General features: G+C 35.9%; 1 protein-coding gene across 2 annotated transcripts; it reads left to right on the top strand.

The window, feature by feature from the left end:
- Window positions 1-1,923: 1,923 nt before the first annotated feature.
- Window positions 1,924-16,739, top strand: cul4b (cullin 4B). 2 transcript variants are annotated; one of them, XM_083561414.1, is made up of 20 exons: window positions 1,924-2,848; window positions 3,450-3,565; window positions 3,785-3,888; window positions 4,089-4,158; window positions 4,578-4,651; window positions 4,785-4,947; window positions 8,052-8,141; window positions 8,721-8,803; window positions 8,901-8,968; window positions 9,115-9,233; window positions 9,328-9,520; window positions 9,674-9,778; window positions 10,555-10,665; window positions 10,764-10,849; window positions 10,936-11,043; window positions 11,152-11,265; window positions 11,425-11,530; window positions 12,891-13,063; window positions 13,145-13,297; window positions 15,413-16,739. In XM_083561414.1, exons 1-20 carry the CDS (start codon window positions 2,416-2,418, stop codon window positions 15,506-15,508), a joined length of 2,565 nt encoding a protein of 854 aa, XP_083417540.1. In that variant the 5' UTR covers window positions 1,924-2,415; the 3' UTR covers window positions 15,509-16,739. The 2 variants fall into 2 exon arrangements, with proteins under 2 accessions (XP_083417540.1, XP_083417541.1); XM_083561415.1 differs by having other exon boundaries at window positions 10,764-10,834; window positions 15,413-15,971.
- Window positions 16,740-17,380: the final 641 nt, after the last annotated feature.

Below are 17,380 nucleotides of genomic sequence, written 5' to 3'. Positions count from 1 at the left end.
TAAACGCCCTGTCTTTGTTAACGTACTGAGAGCAGAGATGGGAAGTTGTGAAGTACAAATACTTGGTTAATATACTTAAGTATATTTTTCTGGTATCTTTTTTGGTATTTTACTTCACAACTTTGTACATTCACTCATAAAACCTTTTACACAAATATCTGTACTTTATATTTATTATATTTATAAACCTTGTTTATTTGTTGACATGATACTTAAATTCATCAACCTATTTCTAGTCATTGGGGCCTTCTTTTTCCACCTTCCACTGGTGTATCATTTCCTGATTATCACACACCACAGCTGTAGACTCGACTATGGCGCTAACAAGCAAGGCAGAAGGCAGAAGGCAACAAGAAGTATGGCTGAAGTGGTTGAGACAGAGGGAATCAGCAATGTAAACATGACTGAGAACAAAGACATTCCTGATGATCATAATTTTTTCTCTGCTTGTGTTCTATATGATGGTTGTTCAGCCTGGATACATTCATTATGTAACAAAATGTACATTATTTTGAATTAATATATTAATATAATGTGAGGTCCAAATACCAGTGTGACACTAAAACAGGTAGGAATAAAGGCTACTTTTTACTTAATTACATGTCAGAGCCCAAACTTCTTTACTTTAACTTGAGTGAAAAAGTATAGTCAGTACTTTGATTTTTACCAGAGTCTTTCAAATCACGAATATCTATACTTCTACTTGATTTAAGGATATGTGGACTTTTGCCCTCTTCGACTGAGGGTGAACAGGAGGTGTGATGCTGTTGGTGACTTAAAAAATAAGGGCACACTTAACCAACATGAATGCCACAGCATTTTGCAGTGGAATGCCATCCCAAACACACCTTAAGGTTCTGTTAGTGCTATTTGTTCAAGAAGGAGAGCATTGGAGTGCTGCATTAGATGACCTGGCCTCCACAATCACCTGATCTAAATTCATTGGAGATGCTTTGAGAGTGAAGGAAAAGCAACCAACAAGTACTCAACCTCTGAAAGCTCCTCCAAGACTGTTGGAAAACCATTCCAGGTAACAACCTCATGATTCTGATGAGAGAATGCTAAGAGTGTAAACAAGATCTCTTTCAAAGCTAAATGTAGCTACCTTGGACAGTCAAAAATATAAAACATATTTTCAGGTTCCTAACACTTTTGTTTACTAAATAATTCCACAATTGTTCTTTAATGGTGTGGATGTCAACAATTGAAAGTAATAAAAATAAACAATTATATATATATATATATATATATATATATATATATATATATATATATATATATATATATATATATATATATATATATTTAGGGCTGTCAATTATTAACATTTTTATCACGATTAATGCAATCGCATGATTCTCATGAGATAACTAGTAATTAATTTTAACATAGATAGATAGATAGATAGATAGATAGATAGATAGATAGATAGATAGATAGATGTAAACAACTTTATTACTGCATAATACAGGTAGACAGCAAGTGCAGAAAAATATGCAAATATACAGTAAATAAATATATGTATGTATACATACTGAGAAAAAGACAGACTTAATATAATTTTTTTTATAAAATAAAAAGTTTGAGAAATGTAAAACTGAGCGAGATGTGTGTAAGGCACAGTATATGTAGAGAAATATTAAATATGTAGACATTTACAATAAGAAACATGTACATTGTATTTACAAAAGGTATGCACAATGTATATACATATGATATATAAATAATTTAATGTGAGTAAACAGACGAAAGCCCTTTTCATGCTGTTTCCTTCACTGTATTGAATGTGATTCTCTGATGACTGCTGTGTTTGTAATTCAAATACACGCTGTACGGTTGAAACAGGTCTCGTGCGCCCCCTGGTGGCAAACTCAGATCATGAGAAATCCCCACGCGTACAGAGCAGCGGCTGAGCTAACACACGGAGCTAACAGGCTAACCACTACAGCGTAGGAAGTACTTCCGGTAGGTCAACGGATCGGCCTGTAAAGTTTATCACAACTATATATAATCGGGGTTATTTTAAAGATAAAACGGCCATATAGTGATGAAACAAAATATAAATACAGACCGAACTAATACCGAGTACAGTGGTGTGTGAAGTGGACGGAAATGAATTGGAATCAGTTTGAAGGATCTCACAAGCTTGTGTCCAAGAGGAAGCAGTAATCAACCATCTTTCCTCTGCCAGCAATAACAAGAAAAGAGAGGCTCTAAGTAGGGCTACAGTTCTCAATTTATTGTCTCTTTAATGCGAAACAGTGACTGGACGCTGGGTTTTCGGATTTATTATCCCCCCAACACTAAGGGCCAAAGGACTATAGAAACCCCTTTCACCAGCAGCACTTCCAGGAGCGCAGCATTTAGCAGATCACCTACTTGATATATTTTTTTGGGGGGGTATTTCTTTTTTTCATGTTTCCAACAGGTTTACCTTCCCCTAATCCCCCAGCGCCAAGCCAAGAGGCCAAAGCGGCGGCGGCAGCGGCTTCGGATGTGAACAGCGACAGCAGTCTCACGCCGTGCAGGAAGAGGAAGATTCACAGCTCGGACAGGGAGGAGGAGGACACCGATTCCGTCTCTGCTTCTCCCAGATCCACCAGAGCCGCGTCCTGCTCGTCCTCCTCGGCGCAGCACATCCAGAAGAAGTTACGGTTCGAGGAGCGCTCAGAGTGCGCAGGACTGGATGTGAAGATGGCAGAGGAGTCGCCCACAGCGTCGTGCTCCAAGGCGAAAAGCGCCTTTTTCTCCGGCCACGCGAACGGACTCACCAAATCCGCCGGCTCGGCGACATTCACCAACAGCAAACCTGGAGCTGCTAAGAAACTTGTGATCAAAAACTTTAAGGGTAAAAGAGACCCCCCCCTCCTTCTCCTCTTCTCCACAAAAACGAAACAAAACCAAAAAAAAAAACCCACTGGCCTCTTACGCCATGTCTTTTTTTTCTTGACGCTTTGAAAATATGCCTTTTCATTTTCATTCATGTTTAATATTATAGACATGAACCTGAACGTAAACAGTTGTCACGTCAGAACATGACACTCTTTATAAATCTAAAGCATGGACACTGAGTCTCAAGTAGTGTTGCGTTAGATGCTTTATAAGTACTTATTTACCATATAAGTTGAAGTTTTACCTTAAATATAAGTATCAGAACCTATACCAAATATGCTTTAATGAAAAGTGATTTGAGATGACACCAAGACCTTTTCATTAGAAATCCACATTTATGATGAAAATCAAACCAGGCTTTTCATATTAAAGTTAATCCCATTATTCAGTATATTGGATGCTACATTTTGACTCCTGATTATTCTTTAATCATAGCATGCAGATTTCTATATACGTTTTTCCCAGTTCAATAAGTGAGTCAGGAATGTATTATTATTTGGTGAAATTGACCTGTCGTCATATTATTATATTATAGCTTGTATTCTGTATTTTGACAGAAAAGCCCAAATTGCCAGAAAACTACACACGGGAGACATGGCAGAAGTTGAAGGAAGCAGTGGAGGCCATACAGAATAGCACGTCAATAAAGTACAATCTGGAAGAGCTTTATCAGGTGGGAATATAAGTGTTTGGTATTGTAGACTCGTGTGAGCTTGCTGGTTAAACAGGCCCTAACAGTGATGCCCTTGTTCAGGCAGTACTGCTTTTTCTTCTATAACATGACCCTTTCTGCAAGAATCGTGCATATTCTAATAACACTATGCAGTATGTTTTTGTTTGTTTGTTTGTTTCCCCATTAATACACGTTGCCATTTTCTCCATATATTTTCAGGCTGTTGAGAATTTGTGCTCCCATAAGATATCGGCCAAGCTGTATAAGCAGCTAAGGATGGTATGCGAAGACCACATCAAGGCACAAATCGATGAGTTTCGAGAATATCCTTTTCAGCGTGTTGATCCTGCACAGTTTGCTGTGTTCAAAATCTTGCTGTACCTCTTGTTTTACAAGTAAATCTGAAGTCTATGAAACACAAGCTGTAATATGAAACCAGATTTAGCTCAATTTTGACTGACCTGACATTACATTTACATTTGACATGATGAGGATGCCTATTTGTTCTTAACCCTGCTGTTACGGACTCTCTGGACAGTGTGCTTTTCTTAAAGAAAATAGACAAATGTTGGCAAGACCACTGCAGACAGATGGTAAGAGAACTACCTTGAAATTGAACCATTAAATTTAATGATTATTTTGTAAATATTTGTAAATATTTCTGTAATAATGCCACTTGAAAAGCATGTTCTGTTTGTACCTATGTGTAATATACAACACTAATGTGTATTGGTGGCATTATTTACTCATACCACCACTTTGGTATTTTTTTAATGGTCACAAATGTAAAGCTGGGAATTTGGATTAATTTATCCCCATGATTTTTCTATAGCGCTGCTATATTGCAGGACAGTGGTGTTTATTTAATGTAAACTAATTGTATTATAATTTTTTGTTTTACTGCATTATTCATGTTCTTTTTTTTTTTTTTGTTTACTCTTAGAAACTTGGCTTTGTTTTTATATGCAACAGTGTAATTCTTTCTCTTCTTGACTTTGCTTTATTTGACCAGATCATGATTAGGAGTATATTTTTGTTTTTGGACCGTACATATGTTTTACAAAATTCAATGCTGCCATCTATCTGGTATGTATTCCTATTTGCTGGAAACTAAAAGAAAAAAGACTTTACACGTACTCTTTTTTTATTATTATTTCTTTTTTTTATTGTTTAAATGAGTAAGTTATTAATTATTGAATCATATTTTTTATATCTTCAGGGACATGGGGCTGGAGTTGTTTCGTTTTTACATCATCAGTGATTGGAAAGTACAGAGCAAGACAATCGATGGGATCCTGCTCCTCATAGAGAGAGAACGCAATGGCGAGGCTATAGATCGCTCTCTGCTAAGGAGTCTACTGAGCATGCTCTCTGACCTACAGGTAATACTTAACCTCGATCTGTATGTGTGAAGGATAAGAAATGAAACGCTTCAGGTTGTACAGTTAAATATGTCTGACAGGAATGTGAAGCAGAATTGAGTATTTCGTTATAACCGCATATTTTCTTATAACTCTTATGTCCTGAAGTGCGTTATTTCTTTTATACAGCTGCAGGTTATTATTTATTATTAAAAAATATATATATTAATTAGGAATTGTATTAAAATAAGGAAATGTCATGTTTTGGCAGTTTTTTGTTGCTTTTAATGCTGTGGAATGTCCAAGCAACAAGTCAGTTTTTAACAATTGAGTTATAGCAATTATAAGCACCAACTTTCATTTTTCTGATTCAGTCAGAAACTGCAAAAGAAAACAAGAACGAAAAACTTTGAAATCACTGCTCGCATGCCTGCACGCTTACCAGTGGCCACTTAGTCCTACCAGAACGCTAAGTATGTATCGAGGTATAATCAAAATGATCTGGTCATTCTGTTCATTTTTTCAAACCTAAGCAGGTTTTAAAACGAGGTAAATACAAGCTCAAATAAACAACAAAACATATTACATAGTGTCATTATTTATTTTACAAAAAATAAAGCCAGATTGGAAAAGCAGTTTGGGAAGAAATTATGATTTAAGAGGCTAATTAGCAGTCAGATGATGACATCAGCAATGATCTTGGAGAAAGCAATTGTGGCTGCCTATCAGTCTCAATCTGAAAACGGATATAAGGCCAAATTCCAAACAAATGGCCATCATTCTAGAAAGGAACTTTATTTTCAAGTAGCAACATCTATGACAGTTGCTGATCTTCTCCAGGATCAGACTGTGCAATGCCTCATACTAACTGTCAAGCACTATGATGTTCACTATGATGAGGTTTCATAATTTGTGCTTGTTTTGCGGCCACAGGACCTGAACATCTTGTCATCTGTCTGATACTGGGTCATGCAAAAGGACAATGATCCCAAGCCCAAGCACACGCACAAATCTGGCTGAAAAAGAACAGAATCAAGGTGTTAAAAATGTCTTAGTCAATGTCTAGACCACAACCTAACTTATATTCAGTTGAAGGGTCTTATGAGAGCTAAGCATAAATAAATGCACACTAACCCCAATGAACTGAAAATGTTCCTCCGCAATGATGTAAAAGACTGGTAAAGCCATAAACAATTACTTCAGGATATTGCTCCTAAAGGTGGTTCTGCAGGCTATAAAATTATAACGTAGACTTATTTTTTTTCACACATGAAACTTCCATTTTGGCTTAATTTTTGTAAAAATATGATGTAATATGTTGTGTTGTTCAGGTGAATACATCCTCAGATAAACAACACATGACTAGATGGTTTTTATTATGTCCCGAAAGGTTAAAGAATTAAAAGAGGGTGTACTTTAATTTTAGTTCCAAATGTCTTCTCAGAAAAGAAAAATCCATATTTAAGCATCAGACAAAAAAATCTGATTCAGCCACTATGTAACAAGTTGTTACTCTAGAAACAAGCATTTATATAAAACTGATTTGCATTATTGCTAAGATATTTGTCAGAGCCATGCTTTTATTTAAAATGAAACTTTCCAGGTTAATCATAATTGAGAATTAAGCAGTGCTGTGGTACAAGCTTTTTCTTTGTATAGTTTTTCCTGGGTACTGCATTTTGGCCCTGTGTTTTAAACCATTACACAAACTAGCTGTGGAAATAAAGCACACTCATAAGCTACATTCACACATACTGTACAGCGACTCACAGTGCAGGGTGACATGGCCAATGTTGACTTGATGTAGGTGTGTTCAGTGGTGATAGAGTTTAACGTGGTTGCAACTATGATTTGGATTAAGGACAATTAAAGTGCATGTGATTCATAGCTATAAACTCGTTGTACTATGAGGTGTCTACGAAGTCTGCTTTGTCAGTTGGTGATGCTTCTAGCATTCCACAAATCAGGAGTTGGATCATGTAACAGTATGAAAATTTATTTTGACAAAAAAAAACCAAATATATAAATGTACAGAGTGTATGCTTTATTTTTATTGGAAAATCATCCCTTAGCATGAAAAACATCTTTAGACAAATTTGGCGTTCAGACAGTTTGTTTGTATAAACAGCTAAAATACTTTGCCATGCTTTTTTTTTGTCAAACTTGCCACATGTGTTCTTCACTAGTTGGATAATACTTTCAGCTTTCCCTAAAGCAGTATAAAATGATTTTGGTGTAGTGACTGGGCAGGCCATTCCATTACAGATAACACTCCAGGTGATTGATTGCTCTCTGGTGCTTCTGGTCATTGTCTTGTTGTATAGTGAAGTTAGGTCCTGTAGTACAGATGTGGAATGGGAGCCATTCAGTATTCCTTTCACCTGGAATAAGTTTTCAACCTGTTCCAAAACATCTTCAAACCATTAAGCTTCCACCTCCGTTCTGACTGTGGGTTTGAGGCAGTCTGGTAACATCATCTCTCCAATTGTCCATCTTAATTGTGTTCTTTTGTTAGAGACAAAAATGTGTGTGTGCTTTTGGCCTTTTATTATTTTGTTATATAAAAAGACTAGGTGTTTCCAAAACTCTTGACAGGTGCTGTAATGTTGCTTGTAATATTCAGAGTCTAGTTTAATTGCACGAGCCACATTAAAGCCGATTAATCCTTTTCCTATATAAATTCACACATTTTATTGTTGGAATTAGAAATAGAAATGTGCTGCATGCTCTATTTTATGGTACAGTTTCCACTATTAGCCCTATGACTACTGCATTTTAAACTTTCAACAACTGGTTATTTAACATTTGTTTCTAATGATTCAATATATTTGTCTATATAACATATAAAACTGTTTTAGACCCAGTCTCTATCTCAAACCTGTTTCTATCACCTATTCGGTTCATGGTTTATCTATTCCTGTCTGGACACCCTTCTATCTTTCTTTGTATTTATTTATCCTAATCTTTAATCAATGGCAATTGTTATTTTTAATTCAAAGTTCATCCTTGATGTTTTCCCAATTCATTTCATTTGTATATCCACCTTTTTTCATACAGTTTTCTAAACTCATACAATTCATACCTTTATGTTTCCTGTACCTTATATTTTTGTAAATGTTTGACAGATTTATCAAGATTCATTTGAGCAACGCTTTTTGGAGGAGACAAATTGCCTTTATGCTGCAGAAGGTCAGAGGCTGATACAGGAAAGAGAGGTGATGTAGCTGTTTACAATGTCAGCTTTTAGAGCATTATTTTGTAAAATGGTGAGCAGAATTGGTCTGTTTCCTGCAGCTAAGACTGTTTTATGTTTATGCTAACAGTACATAGTTACACACACTGTGGGGACACATGGTTGACACCTTTTGCATTTTTATTCATAAGCCTTTTAGAGCCGTTGTGTGTGAATGTTTGCAGAAGCTAAAATGAACTATTATTTTGCCGAATTTGCAAACATTTTGAGAAGTCTGATTTTATTATTACTTGTTTTTAGTGACGTTAGTGACAACCATAAGACGTAAAAGCTCAAGAGCACAGACAGATAGGGAATATTCCAACAGGTTTTTTAAAAATTATTTTATATTTAAAAATTTTTTTATTTTTATTATTTAAATTAAATATAATGTGTCAATTTTGAATCGACACTTTTTGTTAGCATTTCAAATTCCTGTGTGACATCTTCTACATGCTGTAACTAATTAAAAATAAACCGACCACCAAATTCCATGTATAAAATCTGCACTTACAAATAAATAATGAATAAATAATAAATCCTTTTTTTTTTTCTTTTGAAGGTGCCAGAGTATCTCCATCATGTAAACAAACGTTTGGAGGAGGAAGCTGACAGGGTCATCACATATTTGGACCAGAGCACACAGTAATGCTTAAACTCATAATGAGTTTTCAAAAAATTTATATTTTCTTTACGTAGGGATGTTGGATTTGTGACTGGCTGTTGGTGTGATCTGTTTTAGAAAACCCCTCATTGCCACTGTGGAGAAGCAGTTACTTGGTGAACATCTGACTGCAACGCTTCAGAAAGGTACTAGTCTATCCGAAAGATAAAAAAAAAAAAAATGAAAGTGATATTTTCTACACTGTTGGGCTAAATTAGATGTAAATCTTTTTTTTCCTTGGTAGAGAAAACGTAACTATTTTTTGCTGAATGTATTTGTCATGGTGTGCTAGGGTTGAATCATCTGCTGGATGAGAATCGTATCCAGGATTTGTCTTTGCTGTATCAGCTGTTCAGTCGTGTTCGAGGTGGAGTGCAGGTCCTTCTGCAGCACTGGATTGAGTATATCAAGGTATACTCAATAAAAAAAACCCAGAGATCTAGGAGTTTTTAGCTAATTAAAAATAAAATCCTTCCTCTTTATGCTGATATTTTTTATGCTATAGGCCTTTGGTAGCACAATAGTTATCAATCCTGAGAAAGACAAGACAATGGTGCAGGAGCTGCTGGACTTCAAGGATAAAGTGGATTTCATCATCGAGATATGCTTCATGAAAAATGAAAAGTTTGTAAATGCAATGAAGGAAGCTTTTGAGACATTCATCAACAAGCGGCCGAACAAACCTGCAGAGCTCATAGGTAAGAACCTCTTATAGCAACCTCTCCTGAGCTTGAGCTCATACTGGTTTATTGTCAGATCCTTAGAAATTCCTAAAAATTACTGTCTAGTTTGGAAGTTTGTAGCAGCATTCCTGAGTGAATATTACCATAATTGCCATTAATCTCTTTCAGCGAAATATGTGGATTCAAAACTGCGGGCGGGGAATAAGGAAGCCACAGATGAAGAACTTGAGAAAATGCTGGACAAGATTATGATTATATTCAGGTTTATTTATGGTGAGATCCTTTTGAAAGTTTTTATTGTACCAAATTGAAAGCAAATGGAACAATTCCAAATCCGCCCTTTTAATGTTTGCTCACTTTCTCTGAATATTCTGCACACTTTCTATGTGTACCGAATTTCTTTCCACAAAAGACCCAATTGCTTTGTCTTTATTTGACTGATCAAATTCTGTACCTCTACCATCGGATAGTCTATAAGCAGCCTTTGCTATCCAGAGGCATCAGTCAGGCCTGGCTCTGATGTTTTTTGTTGTTGTTTCTTTTAAAATCCATTCTGTGGAAGAGAGTTTACAGATAATTGCATTGTGAACTGTGCTGTATTGCGAAGTCGAACGTCTCATACCATGGTGAAGAATTTCAATGCGGTTTTCCTAAAATTGTTGACGGCCTGAATTCAGCGTTAAACTTTCAGCACTTGGGATAAACAGTTTCGGCTGCTTTAAAGTGTCGACCGGTTCATATTTTTCAACTTCGCAAACAAATCTCACTTTATGACCTTCTTCATAAAGACAACGTTCTGGGCAGGACGAACAAAAATGAACGCATCACATTCAACTTTTGTTTATATTTATTGTTCTTTTTTAAATGATTTTAAACATTGTTTTGAAAAATTACTAACTTCTGATCGGGTGGGCTACAATTTGAAGTGGGTGGGCTAATACATAGCTTGGCCCACCCATAGCTTTGCCATTGCACTACCCCCCCTCGCCCCAAACACCCCAAAAAAAGAGCATGCTTTATTATAACATCTGATGTTTTTTGTTTAATAGGCAAAGATGTGTTTGAGGCCTTCTACAAAAAAGACCTGGCAAAGAGGTTGCTGGTCGGAAAAAGTGCCTCCGTTGATGCTGAGAAGTCGATGCTCTCGAAGTTGAAACATGGTAACTGCTGCACATGTCTGTAGATTACAGACTATACAGCTATAAATCATACCTTTGAACAGCGTGACTAAGGATTGCTTTTTTTGTTGCTTATTTAGAATGTGGAGCAGCTTTTACTAGTAAATTGGAAGGAATGTTCAAGGACATGGAGCTCTCCAAAGATATCATGGTGCAATTCAAACAAGTAATAGATTATTAAAATATACTATTAAGATTTGTTGATTGGTTGAGTGCTCACATTGCACCTTAACGCCTTTTTTTTCACCTCAGTACATGCAATGCCAAAATATCCCAGGTAACATTGAACTGACTGTGAACATTCTCACTATGGGGTATTGGCCAACATATGTCCCCATGGAAGTTCATCTGCCTCCAGAGGTTTGTTTGGCAAATTTTGGAAGATTTTTTTTTTTTTTTACTTTGTATTACAATTAACTTATCAATAATTCTAATTTAGTGTGATCTTTCTTTGTTTTCTCCTTCAAGATGGTGCGGCTACAGGAAATTTTCAAAACCTTTTACCTAGGCAAGCACAGCGGAAGAAAATTACAGTGGCAATCAACATTAGGGCATTGTGTATTAAAAGCTGAGTTCAAAGAGGTATGCCACTTTTGAAGCACATATTATGGGGTTGGGCTTAAAGTGATGAATGATTTCTATGAATCAGTAGCATTTAGCTTGTAGTTTTGGTATTTATAATGAACAAACTATGCAAGTGAAAGTAGCTCAATGACAACCTTGTTTTCTCACTTTCCAAAGGGGAAGAAAGAGCTTCAAGTGTCACTATTTCAGACGTTAGTTCTGCTGATGTTTAATGAAGGAGAAGAATTTTCCTTGGAAGAGATCAAGCTGGCCACAGGAATAGGTGGGTGATCCTCATTTGTTAAAATGACTGTGAATGGGTTGTGTTTGTCTGGTGTTTTAAATGGCAGCTCAGATAATTTTCAAAAGATAATTTTTGACAGACGATCATCAAAAATTAGAACATGGAATTTTTGAAAGTTGAGGTCTAGGCATTCAGGGTCTAGACCGACCATTTTTACCCTAAATCTTTCTGAATAAGTTTGAACTTTGGAAACTTTGTCATTTTCCGTGGGCTGTATCTATGGAAGCCCGTTTCCAGCACATAAAAAAATGGTTGCCTAATTCTGGCTTTGTCCTTCGCTATAACAAGTTATTTTTTCACATTCCAATTAATTTCTTGCATTTGCAATTTATTGCTCGTAAACATCCAACATTTCTGGTGCATCCATCGATAACCATGTTGTTGGCCAGAAATTTGAAGCTGTTGGTGTGTGAATGAGGCTCATCTGCTTCATCGGTCTTGTTCCGTCTCCAGAGCTGGTTGTTTTCTCCAGGAATCTGAGGATTGGTTTGATAACAGCTAACAGCTGGAACCAAATTCCTTGTGTGTGTCAACACACTTGGCCAATAAACCTGATTCTGATTCTGATACTATGTGATCTATGGATTGTAGTTTATTTCATTTTCAATGTGTAAAGCTTTCTGGCGCTACAGAGGGGGCGATTCTGCCCGATTGGCCAAAATAAAAGTCGGAATTGTGAGAGGAAAAAACCTAAGAATTAAGTGCCGGAAATGGGCTTCCATATGAATCTTCTCCTAGCCCCTCGCCGTTTTCTCCCCGTTCCTCCATTTTTCATTCTGCAGCTTTTCCTATGTTTACCTGTCCAGAGCGCTCCAGAGTTTAGCGGGTGGTGCATCAGTGATAATAGTTAGTGGGGAAACACAATACTCCGTGTCTAGTTAAAAAGACTCAACGAAGCATCGAGGCAAATAATGATGATTTTTTTTCCTATTAGAATTACTCGAGTATTCAGGAAATCATTTTAACTCTATTATATTTAGGGATTCTTGCATATTCTAGCGAGATGGGTGAATACGCCTATTCAGTTCGGTTGTCATGCTACAGCCAGAATGGAATAATCAAAAGCATTTTTCTTTCTCACTTTTGGAGGTAAACAGACTTAAAAAATACTAGAATTATAATTGAGATTTCTGCAATACAGACACATATTTTAGCTAAATAAAGCCTGTAGTTGTACCAAGATTATTCAAAATAGTCATTCAGGTGAATATTCTAATCCTATCTAAATCTGCTGTCTATTGATTAGCAGAGCAATGCAACATTATATAATAATATTATATATAAAATAATGTTTCAAAATAAAATAAGGCAAATAATAATTTTTTGTTAATGTGTACAGAGGACAGTGAGTTAAGGCGAACCCTCCAGTCCCTGGCTTGTGGCAAAGCAAGGGTTCTCACCAAAATCCCCAAAAGCAAAGAGGTGGAAGATGGAGACAAGTTTTTCTGCAATGATGATTTCAAGCACAAGCTCTTCAGGATTAAGATCAACCAGATCCAGATGAAAGAAACGGTACTGTAGCCAGCAATTAAATCAGAAAATAAACTCTTCTTGAAGGGTACTAAACATTTTTTATTTTATGAACGATTACAGGTGGAGGAACAAGCTAGCACTACAGAGCGTGTTTTCCAGGACCGGCAGTACCAGATTGATGCCGCCATTGTTCGAATTATGAAGATGAGAAAGACTTTGAGCCATAACCTCCTAGTCTCTGAGGTTTACAACCAACTCAAGTTCCCTGTTAAGGTGAGGATTAGAAATTTGTTCAGTTTTAATCATGTGCTTTAATAATTTTTTTTTACATGCAATAATAATAAATCCAAAATATGTGAAGAAGGAAATCAGTTTTTACAACACTGACCAGTTACAGAACAATTTTTAGGAGGTAGGCGTGTCATTATCAAAGTCTACAATGAACAAACACCTTTATGAATGTAAATACAGAGGGTTTATCTCAAGATGCAAACAGCTGATAACACAGAAGCAAAAAAGGACTATATAGGACTGGTAGGATACATTGAAAGCCTGCCCAGTCCTGTAACGAGATTCTTTCGACACTTTTGCTAGAATGATAGGAAGAGAATGGATAAGGAAAGGCGCACTTATGATCCAAAGTATCACGATATAGCAGTGTCAGTATAGCTACCAATGGAACTGAGTCAGTGGTGTTTATTGATGTTGTGATTGGTGATTAATATTTCTGGATAAACTGTAAAGTATATAAAGATATACTATATACAGTCAGCCCCCAACTTACGAATTTTCAGAGATACGAACACTGCCACGGGCACCCAAAAAAACAAACAAAAAAACCCCAAAGAAAATCTTAAAACTTTCAAAATCCGCACGCGCTATTCAGATTTCACAACGCCGCAAACAGAGGGTGAAGAAGTTGTTAATGATCCTCTAGGAATGTCATCCAACTCCTCTTCACCCTCCTCCCCCTAAACAGTACTCTATGTACTGTACTATAAATTCCAGTGTCATCAAGCAAGAAGTTACTGCACATTAAGGTAAGTAAAATAATTATATACACCTTTGTAATATCGATTAAGCATTGACTGCATTTATCTTAAAGAAATATGTATAATTTATTGCTTGGTATACCTATCTTAGGGTTTCTCTGAACGCATCATAGAGTCTTACTCTTCTCGACTCTAATCGACCTACGAACACTTAGCGGTCCCTATCTATTTCGTAAGTCGGGGGCAACCTGTACTCCAATTCAGTCAAATGTTACAAACCGGTAAGAAGGTGCCTCACAATACAGGTGGTTTATCACCCCAAACGTACTGCAAAAGCAACCCAAAACCTTGAAGCAAATAAATTAAATGTTCTTAAAAAGCTGAATTAGCTACTTGTCCTCAATCCATCTGAGTGTACTTTTCACATACTGAAGGCAATGAAGACCAACAAACAAGCCCCAGCTGAAGAAAAAAGAGAGGGAGAAAACGTAGTAGTTCCAGATTTCCATCAAAGTATTAACAATAGGGGTGCACAAAATGGTACACAAAATTATTAACATTTGTGAATGTCCAGTTTACATGAAATTTTTTACAACAATTTTTAATAAAAACCTGCTTGGTTTACATAAACAATATATATAAAAAAAGAAAGTAGAATAAATAAAATTATATTATAATATTGATTAACATAACATTTGTTAGACTACATTTGGGTAATACATGTGTGTTTGTGTGTTCAATTCTTACATGTAATATGAAATTTTCTCAGGACTATTACTATTAGAATAACTATTGTACTTATTTCAGCATACTTGAACAAATGTCTGCATTTAAGAAACACAACATATTTATTTATTTTTTAAATTTATTTATTTATAGATGAATTCATTCCTTCCATCCGTCATTCATTCATTCATTCTCTCCATCGATATGCGGAATTGTCCGAAATTTCTCCTTTTAAGAGAAATTCTTGAGGCTGTACATAAAACACAAAAGAATCCATATCGCTGTTGTAAAAATGTTGGCGATGACAGGAAGCGTCAGTGATTACGCACACGGTACGGACCGAGTAGTCACAATGACACTGCGCTTTAAGTGCACGTAAAACAAGGATTGCGTTCGGTGCACATGTGCACCATACAGAAAGTCCTGTAATGAAACGGTTCTGTCCGAATACTTGAACCATTACATTCCTAATGAACAATATTATTGGTATTTAAAAATGGTCGAATGTCCTATAATCATGTCGTTTGTTAAACGTGTTAAAGCTAAATGACTATACTTCAATCACATCTTTGGTGGTATGCAAAGGCAAAACTAGAATAATTGCCTCACTGTCCAAATACTTCTGGAGCTGAATGCAAATTAATGCCATGTTTTTGTCTCTGCCTTGCAGCCTGCTGATTTGAAGAAGAGGATAGAGTCACTCATTGATAGGGACTACATGGAAAGAGACAAGGAGAACGCCAATCAGTACAACTATGTGGCCTAGAGAGAGTGCGAGCAATGCATAGAAGGAAGGAAAGAGTGGAGAATAAAAAGAAAAAGGAGGATGTTCCGAATACACATGTGGGACAGAATTTTCCAATTATCTTTACCCTTTTTAACCCAGTGACCTGCAATTGAATGGAAATTGTTCTCCGGGGTATGTTCTCGGCTGGATTGCATGCCCATTTAAAAGAAATATATTCTTCAGTGTCAGAGTTTTTCTCTTTGAATTGGACAATCTCAGATACCTGACTCCCACCCTCATGTTTTTTTTTTTTTTATTATTATTATTTACTGAATGAAAAGTGTATTTATTTTTCAGAATTTGTTCCAAGTCAGTTTTTTTTTTTTTTTTTTTTGTTTATTTTTAAGTCACGTTTACTTTTAATTGACTGTGTATCCTGTGCATTATTTCGTGTGGAGGAAAAATGGAAAAAGAAAATTGCTAATAAAATGACATTTGTTGAGTGCTGTAGCAACATGAGTGTATAACGTTTAAAACTACAGATTTTACATATTTAATGGGGAATCAATACAAAGAGAATCAAGCTCCATTACTGGAGTTTAGAAGAGGTCACAGGTTGTTTATAAATGGGCAAAAGGCTTGAGACAATTTTGAAGTACTTAAACTGTGCCAAAATAAATAAAACCAAGCACTCGTTATATTCTAGAACTAATTCATGCTGCTAAATCTGTCAATACATCTGGTCCTGTCTATCCAGAATTTTTTTGTTTCATTTTGTGTTTACAAACACACACACACACACACACACACACACACACACACACACACACACACACACACACACACACACACACACACCTTGCAACCTATCTTGGGCATGGATTTATTACTGCAGATTAAGATGAGACGTGGACAAAACTGCAAAAATGTTAAGGATGGCTTTCTTGCGAAAAATTCTGTTTCATTGCATTTGGAGGGTAAACTTCGTCTATTAAAGTTACTTAGAAATGTAATAATGCCAATGAACAATTTTTCTTTCCGAACACTGAACAGTATAGAAGCACAGCAGTGTCATAGTTACAATCTCCTAGTATTTACAAGATTTGTATTTCCTTGGCATATTACACTGAGAACATCCTGTATGGCATCACTGGATGAATAGAGTTGTATGATTATAGTGTTTTGATAAATAATAAGTGGACAATTATCCCCTGTCTGAATACATCTGCTTGTTTTTATTGCTTCAGATTAAACAACTGTGTTTCCATGATCATGTCCTTTTTCTATTCTACTACCTTTTTTTTTTTTTAATGACAATTTAGAAATGCATTTTTTAAAAGAATTATACATGAACATTGATTTTGTGAAGACTAAGATCTTTAAGAGTCAAAACCGCTAAAGGTCTGCTGTGGTATCTGACTTCAAGATGTTCATAGCAGATTGTTTAATTCCTGTAAGTTCTGAGGCAGGATCTCCATGGTTCGTACTGGTTTGTGTACCACATTTCACAGATGCTTGATTGGAATATGGACACCGAGTCACTTTAAAACCTTTCTCATATTCTTCAAACATATTTTATTTTATTATTTTTGCTGTGTCAGGGCACATTATCCTGCTGAAAGAATCCACTGCTATTATATAATACTGTTGTCATTAAGGGGTGTCCTTGTTCAGCGAGAAATATTAAGGTGTCAAAGTCACATCCACATGAATTCCAGGACGTGAGGTTTTCCAGCAGAACATTTCCCAGAGCCTCTATCAGCTATGCTTTCTTCTCATACTGCCATCTTTTTCTCAGTTAAGTGACACACAAGCACCTGGCCATCCATATATATATATATATATATATATATATATATATATATATATATATATATATATATATATATATATATATATATATATATATAT

The sequence above is a fragment of the Silurus aristotelis genome (assembly GCF_946808225.1).
Source record: "Silurus aristotelis genome assembly, chromosome: 14".
Lineage (NCBI taxonomy): Eukaryota > Metazoa > Chordata > Actinopteri > Siluriformes > Siluridae > Silurus > Silurus aristotelis.
The sequence above is the reverse complement of the archived record's forward strand: the minus strand, read 5'-3'. Positions and strand labels throughout refer to the sequence as shown.

Excerpts from the sequence above, each read along its gene's own strand:
- cul4b (XM_083561414.1), top strand. The coding sequence starts at position 2,416 with ATGTTTCCAACAGGTTTACCTTCCCCTAATCCCCCAGCGCCAAGCCAA. Across the intron at positions 8,969-9,114 it reads GACTGCAACGCTTCAGAAAG|GGTTGAATCATCTGCTGGAT; the intron begins GTACTAGTCTAT and ends ATGGTGTGCTAG. Across the intron at positions 9,779-10,554 it reads TATATTCAGGTTTATTTATG|GCAAAGATGTGTTTGAGGCC; the intron begins GTGAGATCCTTT and ends TTTGTTTAATAG.